This window comes from Rhineura floridana, chromosome 1, assembly GCF_030035675.1.
Source record: "Rhineura floridana isolate rRhiFlo1 chromosome 1, rRhiFlo1.hap2, whole genome shotgun sequence".
Taxonomy (NCBI): Eukaryota; Metazoa; Chordata; class Lepidosauria; order Squamata; family Rhineuridae; genus Rhineura; species Rhineura floridana.
This window is the reverse complement of record NC_084480.1, coordinates 44990984-45012609: the sequence shown is the minus strand read 5'-3', so window position 1 is coordinate 45012609 and position 21626 is coordinate 44990984. Positions and strand designations below refer to the sequence as shown.

The 21626-nt window shown below is 41.1% G+C and overlaps 1 protein-coding gene across 3 annotated transcripts in view; it reads left to right on the top strand.

The window, feature by feature from the left end:
- The window catches only part of CMYA5 (cardiomyopathy associated 5), a 108470-nt gene that overhangs the window by 13779 nt on the left and 73065 nt on the right, over positions 1-21626 (top strand). For 2 of the 3 annotated variants that reach the window (XR_009761634.1, XM_061619793.1), the window contains exon 2: positions 776-12380. Coding sequence is in view for 2 of the 3 variants with exons in the window: in XM_061619793.1 (XP_061475777.1) it covers positions 776-12380 (11605 nt within the window). In the remaining variant the exon portion in view is untranslated. The remainder of the gene's footprint in view (positions 1-775; positions 12381-21626) is intronic. The other variant, XM_061619803.1, reaches the window with a different exon arrangement.

The following is a 21626-nucleotide window of genomic DNA, read 5'->3' as shown; positions in this document are numbered from 1 at the left end:
TGCCCTTTTCCAGCTTTGGACACTTCGCTAACTACAACTCTCCCTGACAAATTCAGAGCTTGTCACAGTCATTCAAACTGGACTGCTGTAATGAGCTCTATTTGGAGCTGTACTGGAAAAGTGTTTGAAAACTTTAGCTGATGCCAGAGATTGTTGATGGGTGCCAGGCATTTTGGTTCCATCATGCTAATTTTGCACAACTTGCACTGGCTGCTGGTTTGTTTCCAGGCTCAGTTGAAAGTGCTGGTGTTAACCTTTAACGCCTCAAATGGCTTGGGACTTGGGTCCCCTGAGAACCATCGCCTTCCATGTGTTCCTCCCTGCATTCCCTGATTATTATCTGAGGCCCTGGTCCAGAACCCTCAATCCTCAATGGCAATCAGGGTAGGGCATTCTCCTCTGGAATGTCTTGATGAACTAGATGCATCAGCCCTTCATCATATGGCTTCAGGTGGCTATAAAGACACAGCTGTCCAAAAATGCATTCAATTGATTATTTTTTTGTCTGGTGCTTGGCTGTGCTGGAATTGTTGCTGTGTTTTTTTATGATGGGGTTTAATTTGGGGATTGTTTTATACATTGAAATATTGCTTTTTGCATTATGACTTGTAGGTACAGTATCATTTTTTAAAAAAAACACGAAATCACATTCATAATCTTAATGCTATAATGTGCTTTAATGAAATAATTCAAAAATTGTAATTGCCTTAATATATTTTAATCTTCTGTGATTCTTTTTTTAAAGGTTATAGTTTCTTAAAATTTCTTTCTTTAGCAGTTTAAAAAACCTTAACCAGAATGAAGAGGTGAAATCAGATGCCATGGATACCATTCAAACTGAAGATAGTGGAATGACGTGGGAGACTAGTTCAAGTAGATGTTCCACTTCCCAAGCCTCAGAAACTAGTGCTACGTCTGGTGTTTATAGTATGGAAAACTCATACATGGAAGGTCTTCCAGGGAAAGCTGTATTTCTGATGGATGAGGGGGACATGGTTCAGAAAAGAATAAGCAATTCACCAGATCAGGCATCACTGTCATCAAATGAGAAAAGAGGTCCAGATAATAAAACATGCGACTTTTCTGAAAAAGCTCTAGAAAGAGAATTAGATGCTGCTGATCCACAGTCATGGTCCCTTCAAGTGCAACCTTCAAAGATTAAAAACTATTTGGTACAAATCACACAGGAAGCGGCAACTTCATTGACAGAAGAAAAAGAAAATGCTTTGATTAAAAAGGGAGAGCTGCCCCTCGAAGGAACAGTAAGAACCAGGATTCAGCTAATCACTGCAGTCTTAGCAGAAAGAAATAAAAAGATTTTCCGGAGGGTGAACAATCAAGATTTGCCTCCACCTTCTGATATAGTCAGGAAGCCAAGACAACAACCAAAAATATTCACCAGGCAAGCCATGTTGAAGGCATCTTTAAGACATCTTGAACGAGAGGCTGCAATTAAGAATAACAAAAAAGAAACCCTATGTTATAATCTCAGGCATGTACAAACAAATATTCCCAAGTCTGGCGTGTCCATTCCGTGTAACACAGATGAGATGCAATTGCGGCAATCTTTTCTGCCTGAACCTCTAAATAAGGCTTCCAAAAAGGTGCCACCAATTTCATCACTTCTCACTGATACAGCGAAAAAGCGGGGCACCAGATTACATTCCCCTGTAACTCCAACAACAGTCCCAGAACAGACAAGCTTTACTTATCATGACAAAATGGAAAACAAGGGAAAGCAATCTCATCTTCTTGATACAGCAAATACCATGTCAGAAAAGTTGCCCAACCTCCTTACTGAAACAGAAAAGGAAGAAATGCAGGGATATTCACCAATGATCACAGAGGTCACTGACATATCAGAAGAATCAAGGGCTCCACCAGAGAGGAAGACAGTTCGACCTTCTTCACCTGTTTCTACTGAACCCCTTTCTCAGCCTGCTAACGAAACAGAGAGTCAGTCTGACTCAAGTATAACCATGCTATCAGAACCTGCAGCTCACAATGTGCAGTACTCAAATAATATTGCAGCCAAGCACTATGAGTCCCAAGACTCTGTTTCAACTGAAACAAGAAACCAAGATACTGAATTCACAATCCCTTCACAATTAGAGATAAAAGATTCAGGCTTGTTGCATTCTGCTGAAGAAGCATGGAAGCAAGACATTCCTACTTGCTCACCTGAAACCTCAGAATCTGTGGTCAAACAAGCAAAATTACTACCTTCAGTTAGTGAAAGAGAAAAGCAAGAACAGAAACAGCTGGAGGCAGAATATTCAAAGAAAGAAGAAGCACAGGAGCAATTGACCACACTTTTACAAGCAAAGTCAGAGCATTTGATGCAATCGGTGAAAGAGTGGGAGGCTGGAGAAACTGAAACGGTACCTGATTTATCTTCTACAACTGGCACAAGAGAACCACAGGAATTCCAGAGTGATTTATATGAAATTGCAGATGAGCATACTGGACTTCCACAGCCATCGTATTTCATGGATGAAGCAGAGAAAAAAGAAAAAGAGCATCTGGAATCAGATTTGGCAAAGCAAACTGTTCAGGCTCAGGCACCTGTGACCACATCACTAGAGCCAGAAGAATCGGACATATTGTACTCAGGAAGTGAAGCTGAGAATGAGATGGCGCAGCCAGAATCTCAATGCCCTGATCCATCACCCCCTGTTCCTGAAGCACAGAGAGAAGAAATTAACCAACATGCTACAGTACTAGCACAACCAGAAAGTGATTATCTAGTTGTCTCTGAACCTACAAAGGCACCACAAAGATTGGAATCCATGGGGCCATTGCATCTCAAAGGTAAAGAAGTCACTCTGCACTCTCCTGCTGAATCACTCAACTCATCAGAGCAACTGCCGCCTATTTTATCTGCTGAGAATGTAGAAAAGCAGGAAACTCAGCAGCCTTCACTAGTAACTGAAACACCATTGCCAGAATGCCTGGAATCTGTTTTACCACACCCAACTGAACAACTGGAGAAACAAGACAATTTGCCCTGTTCTCCTGAGATAGCTGAAACAGCAGAAGCATCACTTCTCACTGTGGCCTTTCAAAAGGCTGAAGTAACAAAAGCAGAAGTTCATCCCTCGTCTCCCACAGTGGTTCCATCAGAAGAACTGGTGCCTATTTCAAGAGAGCCAGATGTTGCCATAGGTAGGAAAACAACTCAGCTGGTTTCACCTTTATCTGTAGAACCTCCAGGGAAAGTATCTATTCCACCACAAGAAGCAGTGGAGGTAGAAAACCACTTCAGCCCACCTATACATGCGAAGCTGAGTTCTGAGGATCAGGATGAATCACATCCCACCATAGATGAAAGCCACCAAGAGGGTCAGTTTCCTTTATTTGCAACCACACAGTTTGAGCTGGGACTTTCAACTGAATCTGAATCAACAATGCAGAATATTAATCAGAATTTCTCTGTGTCATCCCGGTTGGAAGAAACAACTGCCTTGCATTCAGTTGACGAAGTAGAAAAGAATTTGGCCTATTCTCCTGAGATAGCTACTGAAACAGCAGAGTTATCACTTCCCACTGTGGCCTTTCAAAAGGCTGAAGTAACAAAAGCAGAAGTTCATCCCTCGTCTCCCACAGTGGTTCCATCAGAAGGATTGGTGTCTATTTCAAGAGAGCCAGATGTTGCCACAGACAGGAAACAGTTGGCTTCACCTTTATCCGTAGAATCTCCAGGGAAAGTATCTATTCCACCACAAGAAGCAGTGAAGATAGAAAACCAGTTCAGCCCGCCTATACATGCGAAGCTGAGTTCTGAGGAACAGGATGAATCACACCCCACCATAGATGAAAGCCACCAAGAGGGTCAATTTCCTTTATTTGCAACCACATGGTGTGAGCTGGGACTTTCAACTAAATCTGAATCAACAATGCAGAATATTAATCAGAATTCCTCTGTGTCATCCCGGTTGGAAGAAACAACTGTCTTGCATTCAGTTGACGAAGTAGAAAAGAATTTGGCCTATTCTCCTGAGATAGCTACTGAAACAGCAGACATATCACTTCTCACTGTGGCCTTTCAAAAGGCTGAAGTAACAAAAGCAGAAGTTCATCCCTCGTCTCCCACAGTGGTTCCATCAGAAGAACTGGTGCCTATTTCAAGAGAGCCAGATGTTGCCATAGGTAGGAAAACAACTCAGCTGGTTTCACCTTTATCTGTAGAACCTCCAGGGAAAGTATCTATTCCACCACAAGAAGCAGTGGAGGTAGAAAACCACTTCAGCCCACCTATACATGCGAAGCTGAGTTCTGAGGATCAGGATGAATCACATCCCACCATAGATGAAAGCCACCAAGAGGGTCAGTTTCCTTTATTTGCAACCACACAGTTTGAGCTGGGACTTTCAACTGAATCTGAATCAACAATGCAGAATATTAATCAGAATTTCTCTGTGTCATCCCGGTTGGTAGAAACAACTGCCTTGCATTCAGTTGACGAAGTAGAAAAGAATTTGGCCTATTCTCCTGAGATAGCTACTGAAACAGCAGAGTTATCACTTCCCACTGTGGCCTTTCAAAAGGCTGAAGTAACAAAAGCAGAAGTTCATCCCTCGTCTCCCACAGTGATTCCATCAGAAGAATTGGTGTCCATTTCAAGAGAGCCAGATGTTGCCACAGACAGGAAACAGTTGGCTTCACCTGTATCCGTAGAATCTCCAAGCAAAGTATCTATTCCACCACAAGAAGCAGTGAAGATAGAAAACCAGTTCAGCCCGCCTATACATGCGAAGCTGAGTTCTGAGGAACAGGATGAATCACACCCCACCATAGATGAAAGCCACCAAGAGGATCAGTTTCCTTTATTTGCAACCACATGGTTTGAGCTGGGACTTTTAGCTGAATCTGAATCAACAATGCAGAATATTAATCAGAATTCCTCTGTGTCATCCCGGTTGGAAGAAACAACTGCCCTGCATTCTGTTGATGACGTAGAAAAGAATTTGCCTTATTCTCCTGAGATTGCTGCTGAAACAGCAGAGTTATCACTTCCCACTGTGGCCTTTCAAAAGGCTGAAGTAACAAAAGGAGTTCATCCCTCGTCTCCCACAGTGGTTCCATCAGAAGAATTGGTGTCTATTTCAAGAGAGCCAGATGTTGCCACAGACAGGAAACAGTTGGCTTCACCTTTATCAGTAGAATCTCCAGGGAAAGTATCTATTCCACCACAAGAAGCAGTGAAGATAGAAAACCAGTTCAGCCCGCCTATACATGCGAAGCTGAGTTCTGAGAATCAAGATGAATCACATCCCACCATAGATGAAAGCCACCAAGAGGATCAATTTCCTTTATTTGCAACCACATGGTGTGAGCTGGGACTTTCGACTAAATCTGAATCAACAATGCAGAATATTAATCAGAATTCCTCTGTGTCATCCCGGTTGGAAGAAACAACTGTCTTGCATTCAGTTGACGAAGTAGAAAAGAATTTGGCCTATTCTCCTGAGATAGCTACTGAAACAGCAGACATATCACTTCTCACTGTGGCCTTTCAAAAGGCTGAAGTAACAAAAGCAGAAGTTCATCCCTCGTCTCCCACAGAGGTTCCATCAGAAGAACTGGTGCCTATTTCAAGAGAGCCAGATGTTGCCATAGGTAGGAAAACAACTCAGCTGGTTTCACCTTTATCTGTAGAACCTCCAGGGAAAGTATCTATTCCACCACAAGAAGCAGTGGAGGTAGAAAACCACTTCAGCCCACCTATACATGCGAAACTGAGTTCTGAGGATCAGGATGAATCACATCCCACCATAGATGAAGGCCACCAAGAGGGTCAGTTTCCTTTATTTGCAACCACATGGTTTGAGCTGGGACTTTCGACTGAATCTGAATCAACAATGCAGAATATTAATCAGAATTCCTCTGTGTCATCCCGGTTGGAAGAAACAACTGCCTTGCATTCTGTAGACGAAGTAGAAAAGAATTTGGCCTATTCTCCTGAGATAGCTACTGAAACAGCAGACTTATCACTTCCCACTGTGGCCTTTCAAAAGGCTGAAGTAACAAAAGCAGAAGTTCATCCCTCGTCTCCCACAGTGATTCCATCAGACGAATTGGTGTCCATTTCAAGAGAGCCAGATGTTGCCACAGACAGGAAACAGTTGGCTTCACCTGTATCCGTAGAATCTCCAAGCAAAGTATCTATTCCACCACAAGAAGCAGTGAAGATAGAAAACCAGTTCAGCCCACCTATACATGCGAAGCTGAGTTCTGAGGAACAGGATGAATCACACCCCACCATAGATGAAGGCCACCAAGAGGATCAGTTTCCTTTATTTGCAACCACATGGTTTGAGCTGGGACATTCGGCTGAATCTGAATCAACAATGCAGAATATTAAACAGAATTCCTCTGTGTCATCCCGGTTGGAAGAAACAACTGTCTTGCATTCAGTTGACGAAGTAGAAAAGAATTTGGCCTATTCTCCTGAGATAGCTACTGAAACAGCAGACTTATCACTTCCCACTGTGGCCTTTCAAAAGGCTGAAGTAACAAAAGCAGAAGTTCATCCCTCGTCTCCCACAGTAGTTCCATCAGAAGAACTGGTGCCTATTTCAAGAGAGCCAGATGTTGCCATAGGTAGGAAAACAACTCAGCTGGTTTCACCTTTATATGTAGAACCTCCAGGGAAAGTATCTATTCCACCACAAGAAGCAGTGGAGGTAGAAAACCACTTCAGCCCACCTATACATGCGAAGCTGAGTTCTGAGGATCAGGATGAATCACATCCCACCATAGATGAAGGCCACCAAGAGGGTCAGTTTCCTTTATTTGCAACCACACGGTTTGAGCTGGGACATTCGGCTGAATCTGAATCAACAATGCAGAATATTAAACAGAATTCTGCTGTATCATCCTGGTTGGAAGTAACAACAGCATTGCATTGTGTTGATGAAGCAAAAAAGAAAGATATGCATCCTGACAAATCCATCATCAAGCCTTCACATCTAGATTCATTGCATTCTGTATGCATGCCAGAAAAACAAGAGAGGACAGAGTCAGAGATTGAGCAAACTACTCAGCAGTTATCACATACAGTTCTACCAAAGGAATCATGTAAACTGCAGCCAGTGGAGGAAATAGAAGTAAATGGGATCCAGCCTCATTTATCTGCAACTGCACAAACTTCATCCCAGTCAGTTTATATGATGGAAACACAGGCAGATCAGTCTGTTTCAAAGAGAACAGCAGCCCTTGATTCTGGATCTACAAGTACACCGTACACTGAGGCTGAAGTAGAGAAATATAATACTACAGAACCAATATCAAAAGATATGGCAAACCAAGCTATTCAGGCTGTCACTGCAACAGTAGAGCCATGCTATCCAAAAGAATTGCATTCAGTGTCTGAATCAGGAAAACATCTAGATGCACCTTTCCCAGTGCAAAACACAGAGGAAGGAGACCTTGAGTCACAGAGGTTTGCGGCTCCAGAATCAGAAGGCAAACACTCAGTCTCATCAGAAAGAAAGAGAGAAGAATCTGAATTTTATTCAATCATAACCCCAGCATCAGAACTGGGACATCTTACTGGTGGTCCAGAAACACAGGAGAGTCAAAGCTGTTCATCTGATACATTAAAGGTAGCATCCAAACCATCTCCAAATATTTCATCATTCATTCTTGATGAAATAAAGGATCAGCCAGTTCCACCAGTGCTCATAGTGAGTCCAGCCCCAGCCTCAGAGCAGTCAAACTTTCTTTCACCAATTCTTAAAGATAAAGCCAAAATAGAAGAAAATCAAACCCCTTTTCCTGAAACTCCAAAAATGGCACTACAAAAGCCACTGTCTTTTGCAGCCTTCCTCTTTGATGAAACCAAGGGAGATTCACTTGATTCACTTGTGGCTACAATTCCCCCCCCTGAGGAATCAAATTCCATTCCAGAAAATTTCTTTTCTGAAGAAGTAAAGGAAATGGCTCCTCCGTCCTCACCTTTGTCTACAGAACAACTTTCCAAGGAAGCAATTTCATTGTCTGATGCTGAAGAAGAAAAGAAACAAGACCAGTCTTGTTCACTTCTAAGGGAAGAGTCAAAGCATTTGGCTGCTGGAGAAGCAAATGTGCAAGGTGACCAGTCTTATTTGCTTGTTATGGCACAGCCTGAAGCAAGGAGCCAGGAAATCAAGCCATATTGCCCTGAGACAACACAACCAGAGCTAGATTTGACCTTGTTGAATTCCACTGAAGAGATCAGGAAGGAGGAGCCTCCTCTATATTCACCTTCACTTGTATCATCAGCATCCATACATCAAGAAATATTGTATCATGAGGGAGAAAGAGAAAACCAAGGAAGGGTAACTTTTGAGACTGAACCTTCAAAGGAGCAGGATGCTCTTCTAAAGTCACCCATCCTGGCACAGGAATTGGAACACCTACACTTACTGCAGTCAGTAAAAGACTCACAGATAGAAGGAATTCAGCCTTACTCTTCTGCAACTGTTCAAGGTTCATCACAGCTATTGGGTGAGACAGGAATACAGGAACATCAGGGCTACTTGCCTAAAACTGTAGAAGTGGATTCAGGAGTTTCTAAGCTATCAGAGCTGATGGATGTAGTGAAAAACCAAACCCAGCTGCTATGGTCTGAAGCTACTGAGTTAGAAAGTAAACAGTCCATTTTGTCAGAAGAGCAAAGGGAGAAAATCCAGTATCCACTGATAACTACACCACTGGATCTGGGACATTTAGGTTCATCTTATTCCACAGAAATACCATTCTGTTCATCTGAGGCACAGAATCAGACCTCAGAACAGCCACCATCAGTTCCATCTCTGCTCACCGAGAAAGTAGAGGAGCAGGAAGTTCATTCACAGCCACCAGCAGTCTCAACATCATCCATGCTGGGTCAACCCAACACTGCTCCATGGGATCTAATTGAAGAAGATGAGAAACAACAGACCAAGCCTTGCCCTCCTGAGGTTGCTAATGTGATATCAGATGAGCCCTTGTCCATTGCAGCCTTCCTTCTTTCTGAGGCAAAAGAAATACATTCTACTTTTCCCCTAACTTCAAAAAAAGATCATCTAGACACTCAACCTCCTTTCAAGGAAGCTGATTTCTTAATAGAAAGATCAGAAAACACTTCAACTGGTCCTCCTGAGACAAATGTAACTGTTAAGAGAGAAACTGAGCCTCCTACAACACATTTTGAAATGGAACAGTTTGCTAGTGAACCTGAAGAAGATGTTACTTATGATGGAAGGGAAGATATCTCTGATATTCTTACACTATCTAATTTCATTCCAAATAAGCCTTCCAGTGTTGTGATACTGGAACTCGTAAATGATACTCTCACAAACAACTTACATTCATCAGTAAGTTCTGCAGACTCAGATACGACCGCCAGTAAGACACTAAGCAGTATTGAAGACTTTTCAAAAACAGAAGAAAACAAGTGTTTGCCTACTATAGAGAAAACTTTGAAAGAGCCTGAAAACTACATACAAAAAGAAAAGGAATTAAAAGATCATGAGAAACTGAGAGACGAAGCCATACATGATCTTGAACTTGATCAAGGAAAAGATATATTCAGTATTTCTGAAGGTTACGAGGTAGTGAATATGCATACTGCACCACTCAGTTCTTCAGCTGATAAAGAAGAGAAGCATACACTAGAGACATTGGAATACTTGGAAACAGTTTCCTTGCAGGAAACAAAGCCATTCAATGATGTCAGAGATATGGTTGGTAACCATGAACTTTCTGTGTGTAAACTAAGTGCAAAAACTTCAGAAAGCTTAAAAGGAGACAACCATGAAAATACAGAATACAAATCAAAAGAACTTTTTAAAGAAAAAGGTGACAAAGAAAGTGTAGAAACCAAGAAGGAAATGTCTATTATTCAAGAAAATAAGGATGTTGGTGCTTTAAATTATACTGGTATGGATTATTTTGAAAAATATACCTTTGTTGACAACACATTTTTTACCCAGACAGGAAAGGAGCAATTTTTAAAGGAAGTACAGGGGCCATTTGAAGTTACAAAAGAAAATTCTGCAACACCTCCAGTTAGGGAAAATGATAAAAACACAGAGGATGAGCTTAACTTAGCAGGCAAACCCCTATTTAACACAGGAGAAGATGTGTTATCCCAATCTCCATTCATTCCCTTGCCAGCTACTACAGTCAGTCCTGAGCCTCTTGATATGCCACCTGCTTTGGCATTTTTGTATAAAGATCTCTATAAAGAATCAGTGGAAGGATCTAAAGAAGATAGCCATAAATGTCCATCAAATGAAGAAAGTGAGAATACTGACATGTCCCCTCACACTAGAGGTCCTACTCCATATTATGGGACTAAAATGTCCATTCAAAGAGATGTTTCTAAAGATCAAACTCCAAATTTGGAAGAATCCCAGAAGGAACAAGTTCTAAAAGATCACCCTATTAATGAACAAGGTTTAAACCTTTTCTCAAATGGTGCAGATGAACCAAATGAAAAGGAACCTCAGTCTGTTCACTTTTTAGCTGAAGCACATGCCCAACCAGAGGACTTGCCACCAAGAGGAATTGTGGAAGGGTTGAATGATGCCTTGACTGATAGGCCAGCTGAGATAATCAGTGACATAAAAGTGGAAACTTGCTATCCTACACATGCAATTACTTTTGGAAGTGGGCTCTATAGCTCAGATGCAAACAATGATGGTAACAATCAAAGAACAGCAGAAGAATCCTTGGACTTTGAAGGGCATGTTTCTAAAGTTCATACTCCAAATTTGGAAGAATCCCAGAAGGAACAAATTCTAGGAGATCAGCCTAATAATGAACAAGGTTTGGACCTTTTCTCAAAAGGTGCAGATGAACCAAATGAGAAGGAACTTCAGTCTGTTCACTTTCTAGCTGAAGCACATGCCCTACCAGAGATCCTGCCACCAAGAGGAGTTGTGGAGGGGTTGAATGATGTCTTGACTGATAGGCCAGCTGAGATCATCAGCGACATAAAAGTTGGAACTTGCTATCCTACACATGCAATTCCTTTTGGAAGTGGGCTCTATAGCTCAGGTGCAAGCAATGATGATAACAATCAAAGAGCAGAAAAATCCTTGGACTTTGAAAGGGATGTTTCTAAAGATCATACTCCAAATTTGGAAGAATCCCAGAAGGAACAAATTCTAGAAGGTCAGCCTAATAATGAACAAGGTTTGAACCTTTTCTCAAACAGTGCAGATGAACCAAATGAAAAGGAACTTCAGTCTGTTCACTTTCTAGCTGAAGCACATGCCCTACCAGAGATCCTGCCACCAAGAGGAATTGTGGAGGGGTTGAATGATGCCTTGACTGATAGGCCAGCTGAGATCATCAGTGACATAAAAGTTGGAACTTGCCATCCCACACATGCAATTCCTTTTGGAAGTGGGCTCTATAGCTCAGGTGCAAGTAATGACGACAGCAGCCAAAGAAGAGCAGAAGAATCCTTACCTGAAGAAGCAGGTCAAGTATTACCAGAGGAAACAAGTGATGAGGAGTATAGTCCAATACCTGATTATGCAGCAAGTGTCTATCAAACTTCAGCATCTGTGCAGGATGAATCAAATGAAGTTGCTTGTTTTGCAGTTGACCGAAACCAGCAATCTGAAATAACAGGCATTCATGAAATGGATAATGATGTCAGAAAACCTGTTGAAGAAAACATACAATCTCATGAAGCATTCCACCATGTTAGCAGTCACTGGGAAAATGAGGGACAACCGGAAAGCCAGTTAATTTCGGTCTTTGAGTCCATATCACAAGACACACAATCTTTAGACCATAAACACCTTCCATGTTGGGACACTGAGGGGCAAACATCTGAAAAAAGAGTTGGAGAAAATATTACTGATGACTTAACTAAACCCAATAAAGAAGCAGCATACCAACCACCATCTGAAGAAATATCTGATAGACCATTTGGAGAACTGGACCATTCTCTTTTGTCACATGATTTTGATACCTATCCATTATACTCAATAAAAGAAGAGTCCAGTGACATTGATGAAGATATAGCTGAGCTCATGGATTATGAAATGGTTAGCCGAGATGATGTTTTTGATGAAGAAACATCATCAGAAGTGACTCATGAAGAGTTGCTATTTGATGACAGAAAATCCTTAGACCGCATTAGTGATAGTTATGAATTTGTGAATGAAAGAGAGGCAAATACGTACGCTGAAGCAGAAGAGTTTGAGTTGATGGGTCTTGACAAGCTACCAAGTAAAGTTACAGAACCTGAGGTCCTACAGAAAGAATTAGATCATGAACTATTAGATAGTTATTGCTATGAGTGTAAATGTCCAATTTCTGCTGAGGACAGACTTTCTGGGGAGCATAAAGAGCACAATGTGACTAACTTGGATACAGCTGTGACTGAATTAAAGGTAAGCAATTAACATTTTGGAAATACAACCCTGTGTTCTCATTGACATTGATATGTACCTGGGGATGCGTCCTTGGAATATATAAGACACACTGCAGGATCAGGAGAACAAATATATCTTCATGACCTAATATAGGCAGATTCTATTTGGTTTATTTATATGTTAGTCATACACAGACTAACATTAAGGCCATTGATTTTCAATGGATCTACTCTGCTAACAACGAACATTGGATGATATTATGTGTGAGTGTGTATATAATTAACTGCCTTTCACTGGAAGGTCCCAGGGCGGGTCACAATAATGTAAAATACAACATTAAAACAGTTTAAAACAAATTATAATCACAACTAGAGTGAGTCCTAAAAACCTCTCTCTCAAATGTTGCCCATTGTTTTTAATTTGCCTCACAGTTGCTTCTGAGGAAGAGCAATTCCACTTGAAGATGCATCAGGATTAATGGAAGTGTTTTCACAATTAAACTATTTTTTCAGCACCTAGGGGGTCACCTCTCTTTTTCTGGTTGGAAAAAACACAAATACAGCAAGAAGCATCTCTTCTGCCGGTACCTTTCATCTGAACAAAATTAGATCACTGCTACTTTAAGGGACAAGAAAGTCTGGTGATCTGATCATGGATCTCCTGCATTGTATCTGCTTTGGCCCTTAATCTGGAATTTTAAAATCATATTTGTAAGGCTGGACCAAGATAATTTAATGCATGAGGTAAATAACAAATGTCCCTCCCCTCCCTACCATTCCATACACAGAATCTGACCAGACTTGTAGCTGAATCTTGCTTCAGCACTGGTGATTGGACTGCATGCATTTTAATGTGCTAATGTTTTTACGTTTACTGTCTAATGTAATTTATATTTTTGGCTGTACGTCGCCCAGAGTGGCTGGACAACCTCCCAGATGGGCGACTAATAAATCCAATAAATAATAATAATCCTCCACTGCACCTGAGAACAGTGCAGCTTAGGGGGTACAAGGGGAAGTGTGTGGGGCTGCTGGCACCATACACTGTCTGAAGTGCCTATCTCACAGTGCCTAACAGTAGGGTAATCCTGTCTAGTTTTAAACAAGAACTTTGATTCTTTGTTTGTTTGGCTTTCCCTAATATACAGACTTCAGTGTAATACTCAGAGAAACCTGGCCTGGAGAATCCCTCTTTAAAAAGTGTTGGCCAGGATCCAAAGAACCACACTGTTAGCCCTGTATTCCCAAGGGCGTTACAGTTACAGTAGCAGGTCTCTATTCTATATGGGAAATCATATCTGAAATGTGAAAGGGGCTTTTGAGAGCAGAGAGCAGAGAGTAATATGGCATGGGAGTCTGTGATGAAAGGGGTTAGAATTCCACTGGGCATGCCCCAAGCTCTTGGACATTCCTACAATATCTCTTTCAGTCCTGCCCATCATCTTCCCACCATTTGAAAATTACGAGATACGGTTGTATCCAATGGGGACATTGTGTTAGCAGAAAATGCTTCCACTTGTGTAAGGCGAAGCAGTCAATTTCCTCTGATCTCCTGCTACCTACTACTGTAACTCATAGTGTTCCACAGGGTTCCAAACCCTCAAGCCTTTCTACAGGGGGAATAGGACCTGAAGTATAAAGGAATAGGTTTTGGTGAAAATTGAGTGTCCTGACTTGTGCAAGCAGAAATGTTTTCCACAAGCACAGAGTCACCATTTTGGATGCAACCCATTAAGATAGGAACTTTATTTATCTATTTATTTTATTTATCTATTTATTTTAAAGAACAGGCAGCTTATATTATTTTCATAGGTTACATCCAAAGGTTCCTTTGCTCCAGAGGACACTTTCCTCTAGAGGTTAGCTTCTTCAGTAGGAGGAAGGAAACCTTTGGATGTAACCTAATAACAATAAAAAAGATAAAACAGCCAACTAAACAGCAAATCATAGCAGGATTACAAGTTAAGGAATTAAAACATTTTTTTAAAAAATAACATAAAACACAATAAGGATTGAAACACGTGGAAAAATGCAAAAGGTATTTGATGCTCAAAAGTCAACCACATCCACATCTTACATAAAGCACTCTTATACCACTTTAAACAGTCATGGCTTCCCCCAAAGAATCCTGGGAACTGTAATTTGGTAAGGATGCGTAGAGTTGTTAGGCGACTCCCATTCCCCTCACAGGCCTACAATTCCCAGAGTGGTTTAAACAATCAATCCCATTTCCCAGGGAATTCTGGGAATTGTAGCACTGTGAGGGGAATAGGGGTCTCCTAACAACTCTCAATATCTTTAATAAATTACAATTCCCAGCATTTTTGGGGGGAAGCCATAACTATTAAAGTGGTATGATAGTGCTTTAAATGTATGGTGAAGGTGTGGCCAGAGTAGGTACCAGGTGATCCTCTCTGGGGAAAGCATTCCAGAGGCAGGGTGCCCTAATTGAGAAAGCTCTCTTCTTGGTTGATGTGGGAGTATGCCTTCCATCATGCATGCAGGTCCCAAGCTCTGTAGCACTTTAAAAATAAGCACCAACACTTTGAATTGGGCTCAATGCTCATGTTACATTTTTTTAGATTATTTTTAAGAACATCTTTAAACCTCTTTTGCTGTCCACCGATATTCCGTTTTCCGTCCTTAAGTTGGGAGTAGAGTAGCTGCTTTGAAAGATGGTGATCAGGCATTCGAACAACATGGCCGGTCCAGCGAAGTTGATGTTGAAAGATCATTGTTTCAACGCTGGTAGTCTTTGCTTCTTCCAATATGCTAACATTAGTTTGTCTATCTTCCCAAGTAATTTGCAGAATTTTCTGGATGCAGCGTTGGTGGAATCTTTCAAGAAGTTGGGAGTGGTGTTTATAAATGGTCCATGTTTCACAGGCATACAGTAAGGTCAGTAGTACAATGGCTTTGCAGATAAGCATTTTGGTGTCTCTGTGAATATCCCAATCCTCGAACACTCTACGCTTCATTTGGGAGAATGCGGCACTTGCAGATCTCAGACGATGTTGAACTTCAGTGTCAAGATCAGCTTTTACAGAGAGATGGCTGCCAAGATAAGAAAAGTGATCAATATTCTCCAACATCACTCCATTGAGCTGGATTGATGGTGCTACAGAGGGACTAGTTCACACCTGCTGATGAAGCACTTCGGGGGGTTTTGATACTGAGCGAGAGGCCAAGCTTTCCATATGCCTCTGCAAAGACATTTAGGATAGCTTGAAGATCTTCCTCTGAATGTGCGGAGACTACATTATCATCAACATATTGAAGTTCTACGACAGAGACTGTAATTACCTTACTTTTTGCTTTCAGCCTACTGAGATTAAAAAGCTTTCCATCTGTCCAATATGTGATTTCCACACCAGTGGGAAGTTTCCCCTCAACAAGGTGTAGAATCATGGCAATGAAAATGGCAAATAAGGTCAGAGCAATGACACATCCCTGTTTTATGCCTGATCCCACTATGAATGGATCGCTTTGAGAGCCATTGTTATCCAAAATGGTTGCTGTCATGGAGGAGTCACAAAATATTCACAAATTTATCAGGGCATCCAATTTTCAGAAGGATGGTCCAGAGAGCAGTTCGATTTACAGTATCAAAGGCCTTAGTCAGATCAATAAATGCCATATATAGAGGTCGGTTTTGCTCCCTGCATTTTTCTTAAAGCTGTCATGCAGTGAAGATCATGTCCACTGTCCCCCTGGAAGGGTGGAAACCATTTTGGGATTCGGGGAGGATGTCTTCTGAGATAGGTAGGAGGTGATTTACGAGGATCCTTGCAAGGATTTTACCTGCAGTAGCAAGAAGAGAGATACCTTGGTAGTTCCCACAATCTGTTCTATCACCCTTCTTAAAAAGAGTGATAATTATGGCATCCCTAAAGTCTTCCAGGATCTCCTCCCTCATCCAGATCTTTTCAATGAGCTTATGAAATTGTTGTGTAAGTTCAGGTCCAGCTTCTTTAAAGACTTCAGCAGGAATCCCATCAGGTCCACTTGCTTTGTTTTTCTTCATTTGTTTGATGGCTTTACTGACTTCATCCAGATTTGGATACTGCAAGCTCGTCTCTGGTTTGTTTTTGAGGAATTTGTGAGAAGACCTCACCAGCCACGATAGAGTTACAATTAAGGAGGTTGTGGTAATGCTCTTTCCAATGCAGTGCAATAGACTCTTTGTCCTTTAGAAGTTTGGTACCATCCTTTGAGCATAAGTGATTCGTACCATAATTTGTTGGTCCATAGATGGCCTTTGTGGCATTAAAAAAGCCCCGTATATCATGAGCATCTGCAAAATGCTGGATTTCTTGAGCTTTCTTTGTCCACCAGGCATTCTTAAGTTCTCTAGTTCTTCGTTGAACCTCAGACTTTGCACTGGCATAGATTTTCTTCTGAGCAGTACAGTCAATGTTGTTCTACCATATCCGGAAGGCCTTCCTTTTTTTGTTGATGATACGTTCAATCTCAGTATGTCTCATCAAACCAATCTTGATGTTTCTTAGTTTGGTATCCAATAGTTTGTTTACATGCTGCAATAATGGAAGTCTTCAGTTTAATCCAGTGTTCCTCGACGTTTTCATGGATTTCCATAGGTAGATGTTTCTTAAGCGTTGTTTGAAAACAAGCTAGTTTAATAGGATCGTGAAGGGCATGGGTGTTCATTTTATGCTTTGGTTTTCTTCCTTGGAGCCTACGTTGATGAACAATATTAATGGCCATAGTGGATCGAATTAATTGGTGATCTGTCCAGCAGTCATCAGCACTCGTCATGGCCCTGGTGAGGAGTACATCATGACGATCTCTAGCATGGACAGTTACATAATCTAGGAGATGCCAGTTTTTCAACCAATGGTGCTTCCATGATGTTTTACATTTATTTTCCTGGCGAAAGAGCATGTTTGTAATAACAAGATTATGCTCTGCACATTTAGTCAGAAGTAGAATTCCATTCAGGTTGCTGTTGCCAGCTCCTTCTTTCCCAATGGTTTCTTGCCATAAATCAAAATCACGCCCAACTCTTGCATTGAAATCGCCCAGGAGGATAATTTTATCCAGATGCTATCCAGCTGGGTATAAAATATTTCCTTGATGTCTTCATCAGCATCTAATGTTGGCACATAAGCACTTATAATAGTTGCCTGCTGTTTTTTGGCGAGTTTTAACCGGAGAGTTGAGAGCCGTTCATTACTGCCAAAAGGAACTTCTGACAAGAGCCTCACAAGATTATTTTTAATAGCAAAGCCTACTCCATGTATTCGTCGTTCTTGTTCAGGCAGTCCTTTCAGAAGAAGGTATAACCTCCTTTTTCTTCCTTCAATTGTCCTTCTCCTGCTCTTCGTGTTTCTTGGAGTGCTGCTATGTCAATATTGAAATGTCTCAACTCCCTCACAATGATGGCAGTCCTGCATTCAGGACTTTCACTATCTGCATTGTCTAGCAATGTCCTTATATGCCATGTTCCAAAATTCAATTGTCTTTTGCAACCACTAAGTGGTGACCCCACTGGACGCGGTAATCCAGTCAGGAAGAGATGAGGCAGACTATGTTTAGGGCATCTTTTCTAGCCCCCTCCCCATACGGGGTAAGCAGAGTGGATCCTGAATAGGACTGCTTTGTCGTGTATACAGTTGCCGAACTACTCAACTGCCTTGGTCCTTGAGCCAGGACAACTGAATCTGTAACCACCACCCATGTGCTGGTCCATGACTAAGGGCTTCCGGATTTCACAGTCCTGCCCCTATCGCCATTCGCCAACTGCCGCAGGACTTTTGTTTTTGTTTTGGAAGATGCCTGTACATTAATTTGTTTTATGTGGGGAGATCAGCGCACAACAATCAACACACAATCTTGACAGAAAAAGGCTTTGATCCAATGGCATGGATACCACAATGATTGGAAATCTTTTATCTGCTGCAGTCTTCATCCACCTTCACAGCTGTTGTAACATTCACATTGTTATCCTCCACCTGTTCTGCCATTGAGGACATTCTTGGATTGTTCTTTGTCTGGTTCCTCTCCCTTGACCTTTCTGCCATGGGTGACCATACTGGGAGTATATGACTCCCGATGGCATCGCTCACAGGGTTCATTGGAACACTCAAGCCCACTCACCACTACAAGGTGACGATCCAGTGAAGGGTATGAATACGCCTTCAAGTCAATTACGGCTTATGGTGACCCTTTGAATCAGCGACCTCCTATAGCATTTGTTATAAACCACCCTGTTCAGAACTTGTAAGTTCAGGTCTGTGGCTTCCTTTATGGGATTAATCCATCTCTTGTTTAGCCTTCCTCTTTTTCTACTCCCTTCTGTTTCTCCCAGCATTATTGTCTTTTCTAGTGAATCATGTCTTCTCATGATGTGTCCAAAGTATGACAACCTCAGTTTCATAATTTTAGCTTCTAGTGATAGTTCTGGTTTAATTTGTTCTAACACCCAATTATTTGTCTTTTTCGCAATCCATGGTATGCGCAAAGCTCTCCTCCAGCACCACATTTCAAATGAGTTGATTTTTCTCTTATCCACTTTTTTCACTGTCCAACTTTCACATCCATACATAGATATTGGGAATACCATGGTATGAATGATCCTATGGTGTTAGCAGTGATTCATATTTGCATTTGAGGACCTTTTCTAGTTCTCTCATAGCCACCTTCCCCAGTCCTAGCCATCTTCTAATTTCTTGACTATTGTTTCCATTTTGGTTAATGACTGTGCCAAGGTACTGATAATCCTTGACAAGTTCAATGTTCTCGTTGTCAACTTTAAAGTTACATAACTCTTCTGTTGTCATTGTTTTGGTCTTTTTGACATTCAGCTGTAGTCCTGCTTTTGTGCTTTCCTCTTTAACCTTCAACAGCATTTGTTTCAAATCATTACTGGTTTCTGCTAGTAGTATGGTATTGTCTGCATATTTCTCTCCAGTTTTCACACCTCCTTCATCTTGGTCCAATCTCGCTTTCCATATGATATGTTCTGCATATAGATTAAACTAATAGGGTGATAAAATACACCCCTGTTTCACCCCCTTTCCAATGTGGAACCAATTGGTTTCTCCATATTCTGTCCTTACAGTAGCCTCTTGTCCAGAGTATAGGTTGCGCATCAGAACAATCAGATGCCATGGCACCCCCATTTCTTTTAAAACATTCCAAAGTTTTTCATGATCTACACAATCAAAGGCTTTGCTGTAATCTATAAAGCACAGAGTGATTTTCTTCTGAAATTCCTTGGTCTATTTCATTATCCAACGTATGTTTGCATTATGACCTCTTCCCTTTCTAAATCCAGCTTGGACATCTGGCATTTCTCGCTCCATACATGGTAAGAGCCTTTGTTGTAGAATCTTGGGCATTACTTTACTTGCATGCAATATTAAGGCATTGGTGCGATAATTATTGCATTCCCTGGGATGTGTTAACCTTTAAAGCCCTATACGGTTTTGGGCCAGTTTATCTGAAGGAGCACCTCCAACATCATCAAATATGCTGCCTGACGAGATCAGCCACGCAAGACCTTCTCTCGGTCCCACCAGTTAATACAACTAGGCTGGTGCGGACCAGAGAGAGGGCATTTTCAATTGTGGCCCCCACCCTCTGGAACTCCCTGCTGTATGATCTTCGCCATGCCCCCTCCCTGGTAGGCTTCCGCCGAGCCTTAAAGACCTGGCTATTCAGGCAGGCCTATAGGATTGCTGGGGTGGACTAATGCTATCTGTTATAGACGGGCGGTTTTAGATTATCTATTGACTGAGGTTTTGGTTTTAAATGTTGTGTTTTTATTCTTTTTATGTACGTCGCCTAGAGTGGCCGTTAACTCGGCCAGATAGGCGACTCAGAAATAAAATTTTATTATTTATTATTATTATTATCCCCCTTTTTTTGGAATTGGGATATATATTGAACACTTCCAGTCTGTAGGCCATTGGTTTGTTTTCCATATTTGCTGACAAATTTTTATCAAAATTTGGACAGATTCAGTCTCAGTAATTTGTAACAACTCTATTGGTATGCCATCTATTCCTGGTGATTTCTTTCTTCCAAGAATTTGAAGAGCAGCTTCCACCTCACATTCTAAAATTTTGGGTGGTTCATCATACGGTTCCTTTGTGAATGAATCTGTCATCCTTGCACCTCTTTTATATAGTTCTTCATTGTATTGCTTCCATCTTCCTTTTATTTCATCTGGGTCAGGCAGTGTGTTCCCCTGTTGATTATTCAACATCCCTACTCTTGGTTTACATTTCCCTTTAATTTCTCTGATCTTTTGGAATAGGCTCTTGATCTACTTTTTTATTATCCTATTTCTACACAATAACTACTGTAATAGTTCTCTTTGTCCCTATGTACTAGTCACTGCATTATTGCATTTAGGGTTCTAACCGTGTTTCTATCTCTTTTTGCTTTCTTTCTTTAACCATTTTAAGAGTTTCTTCAGTCATCCATCGAGGTCTTTCTCTTTAACTAGAGGTATTGTCTTTTTGTATTCTTTCCTGATAACGTCTCTGACTTCATTCTATAGTTCTTCTGGTTCTCTGTCAACTAAGTTTAAAGCCTCAAATCTGTTCCTTATTTGATCTTTATATTCTTCTGGGATATCATTTAAATTGTATTTTGGCATTAAGATTGTGTTCTTCCTCTTCTTTAGCTTTACTCTGATTTTTGATATTATCAGTTCATGATCTGTATTGCAATCTGCTCCTGGTCTTGTTTTCACAAAACGTATGGAACTTCTCCATCTTCTGCTACTAATTATAGAATCAATTTGATTCCTATATTGACCATTTGGTGATGTTCATGTGTACAGTCATCTTTTTGGTTGCTCAAAAAACGTATTTGCAAAAAACAAATTATTGGTTTCACAGAATTCAATAAATCTTTCTCCTGCTTCATTTCTATCTCCTAAGCCCCATTTCCCCACAATTCGTAGTTCTTCTCTGTTCCCTGCTTTTGCATTCCAGTCCCCCATGATTAGCAGAACATCTTGTTTTGGCGTGTGATCAATTTCTTCCTGTGTAAAATCTCTCCAATTCCTCTTCTTCTGTATTTGCCATTGGAGCATAGACATGGGTGAATGTTATGGTAATAGGTTTGCCAATAAATTTCCTTGATATCACTCGCTCAGACCTTGTGTTATAGCTCCTAATTGCTTTTGCTTCATCACTTCTCACTATTAGAGCAACCCTGTTCCTTCTTAATTTCTCATTTCCTATATAAAGCATTTTGTAGTTGCCTGATTGAAAATGTCCCATTCCTGTCC